The sequence below is a fragment of the Bison bison genome, unplaced genomic scaffold (genome assembly GCF_000754665.1).
Source record: "Bison bison bison isolate TAMUID 2011002044 unplaced genomic scaffold, Bison_UMD1.0 scf7180017847272, whole genome shotgun sequence".
Lineage (NCBI taxonomy): Eukaryota > Metazoa > Chordata > Mammalia > Artiodactyla > Bovidae > Bison > Bison bison.
Genome location: NW_011477845.1, coordinates 3,959 through 6,765, shown reverse-complemented (window position 1 = coordinate 6,765; position 2,807 = coordinate 3,959). Strand labels below are relative to the sequence as shown.

Below are 2,807 nucleotides of genomic sequence, written 5' to 3'. Positions count from 1 at the left end.
GCGATGAGCTCAGGCCTGGCGGAGGGGCTGGCCTGGGACCCCCACGCCGGAGTCTCCCCTGACTTGTCTCGTTTCCCCAGGCTCTTGTTGCCATAGGATTTGGGAGCCAAGAGGGTTCTGTGTCTCTGGACCAGAGAGCCGTTGACTTTTGAGCTCAGATTATGGGCATCCCCCATGGAGAGGAATTCCCAGGCTCTGATCTAAGAGAGCAGGAGTCGGGAAGGTTGGGGGCTTTCTGCTGACCTCACACAGGCCAGCGCCCCCCGGGTGGTCTCGGTGGACACGAAACACATCCAGAGGCAGTTTCGCTTGACACCGCCACACACGAGGGGGCACCACTGGCATCGAGTGGGCAGAGGCCAGTGATGGTGCCAGTCTCCTGCAGGGCATGGGGCCGCCCCCACCCAGAGTTTCCTGGCCCTGGCTGCAGAAACCTGCCCCAGAGCCGCAGTGTGGAGCCTCTCTCAGCAGCGTGCAAACAGCATTGGCTTGTGGGCTCCGCTCAGGACCTCCCCTAGGCGTGGTGCACCACGCGGCCCCGGCTGTCAGAAGGGTGGCCCCGGGTCCCCCCCAACCCCGCCCCAGCGTGTCTGCAGCTCGCACGGCCAATGGACCCAGCGGCTCTGACTCGACCCTTCCCCCGATGCAGGACTTGCTGAAACACACGCCCCCCAGCCACCCTGACCACCCGCTGCTGCAGGACGCCCTCCGCATCTCGCAGAACTTCCTGTCCAGCATCAACGAGGAGATCACGCCCCGCCGGCAGTCCATGACCGTGAAGAAGGGAGAGGTGAGTGCAGTGGCCACTGCCCCGGCGGGGGACACCGGGCCCCACTGTGTCCCTGCAGCTCAGCACAGCAGAGACGCCTGACCCTGGGGGCCCTTGACCCTGGCAGGGTGGACCCCGGCCGGCGGGCGGGGCGTCCAGGTGGGGTTGCAGGGATGTGGTGGCCTTGCTGCGGGGGTTGTGTCCAGAGCCCCCCACACTTCTGCCGGATCAGGGTCCCAGAGGTGGGCCAGAAGGCAGACGGCATTTGTCTGCCTGGAGACCGCTCCGTGCTCCCCTGGGTGTTCTTTCACAATAAGACGGTTGACAGCGGGTTTAAGGACTTCCCGGGCAAGAAAGGGAGCGGGGCGTGGTATGTTCGTAGCTGAGAACGGGGTTGACGTCCTCCTGGGGGGTTCCCCTTCCCCTCCTCTCCCCCTGCAACACCGAGAGCCCCTCTTGCCCTCCGTTGTCCCTGGAGGCGAGAGTGTGGCGAAGAGGGGCCAGGTGCCGCCCTGGCTGCCTCCACCCTTCCCGGGAGGGGCCCGCCCGTGCCAGGCAGCTTGCAGTAAAATGGCAGAGGTGTGCCAGTCAGGGGGCTGGCGTCCAGCGTGAGCACCCTTTGCTGGACGTGTGCCGGGGCGGGAGCAGGCAGGGACGGGGCATGTGGGCCGGGCGGTGAACCTGACGGTCGCCACTGCTGGGAGCCGCTTCCTCCCCTTCCTGCTCCTTCGAGTCCCCCGGGCTCGGTGGTGCCCAGTCTGACCCGCCGGGCACTCTGAGCAGCCGGCAAGTGGCTCTCGGCCCGAAGCTCCTAATCTCTGGGGGAAGTCGTGCATGCGTGCCCAGCCTCCCTGGTCACAAGTTCACGTGACCTCAGCAGACATGAGAGTTGCTTCCGCCAAGACAGCCTTGCCATGGCTGTCTCCCCTCCCGGGAAGCGGTTTCAGGGTACGTCGAGTCTGTGCCGTGCCTCCCGCTGCAGCGGGCATCCCCGAGGAGACGAGCCTTCCTGCTCCTTCGATCTCTGGAAGCAGCTGCCTTTGGTCAGGTGTCGCCTGCAGTCGGCAGTCTGGCCCTTGTTCCTGGGTCTCTAGTCACGGCCTCCTTCCGCGGGGACCACGGCTGGGGGACGGTCCGCCTCTCAGCTGGAGGTTGGGCGCCCTCTGCTGGCGACGTCCAGTAGCTGAGCCCGTTCGGGTCCCCCTCCAACTCACAGAAGGTCCCCCGGTCTTGCCTCCTGGGCTGGAGAACCTTCTGCCGAGTCCCTGCCGAGGGGACATCGCCCCGTTTGTCCCTCGAGGACTTCAGCATCCCGGGACCTGCACACACCCCGCCGTTAGATGCCCACGACCCCACACCCCCCGGGGGCACAGGTGGGCGGAGGGCGGTGACCCCATGTCGTGGCTTGGCTTGCGGGCAGCCCTCCCGCCCTCGCACGTACGGTGCGGTCAGCATGGGCAGTGCCCGTGTGAACCATCCGCGCTCCGTGCCAGGGCCTGGCGGGCTGCTGTGAGCCCACCCGAACGTAATGGTGACGTGGGTGTTGGGGGGGGGGGGGCCAGCCCAGGCTGCACTCGCTTCTGGGGGGGCTCTGGCCGAGCGTTGGCAGGGGATTCAGAGAGGCACAGCCTCCCCAAGAAGAATCTAGGGTACGGGTGCCCAGACCTGCTGGGGAGGCTGTGGTGAGGCGGCTCTGGAGTTCTGCATGATGAGCGGGCCTGACACTCTGCACCGCCCCACACCCGCCCCAGCCATTGCAGACTTGGGGGGAGGCGTTGCGCTTTCTGAGGGGCCTTCCCTGAGGCTGGGTGAGCAGGGTCCCTCTCCCCCTGGGCACAGAGCCCTGAGTCCCTGCTTGCTTTCTGCACTGGCGGGGGCGGGTGGCGGAGCTCCCTGTCTGTAAAATGGGCACAAGGACCCTCCCCCAGGGTGTGGTGGGGCAGCCTCTCCGCCTGTCCTCGGCACGGCACAGCATTGATCCAGGTGACGAGGTGGTGGCCGCTGGTTGTCGGCTGGCGACCGACCTACCGCCCCACGC

General features: G+C 66.8%; 1 protein-coding gene across 1 annotated transcript in view; it reads left to right on the top strand.

Moving 5' to 3' along the window:
• Positions 1-2,098, top strand: part of LOC104990323 (breakpoint cluster region protein-like) — an 8,324-nt gene extending 6,226 nt beyond the window's left edge. Inside the window, exon 4 of the mRNA XM_010842327.1 lies at positions 650-2,098. Within this exon, the coding sequence (XP_010840629.1) occupies positions 650-871 (222 nt within the window). The 3' untranslated portion in view covers positions 872-2,098. The remainder of the gene's footprint in view (positions 1-649) is intronic.
• Positions 2,099-2,807: the final 709 nt, after the last annotated feature.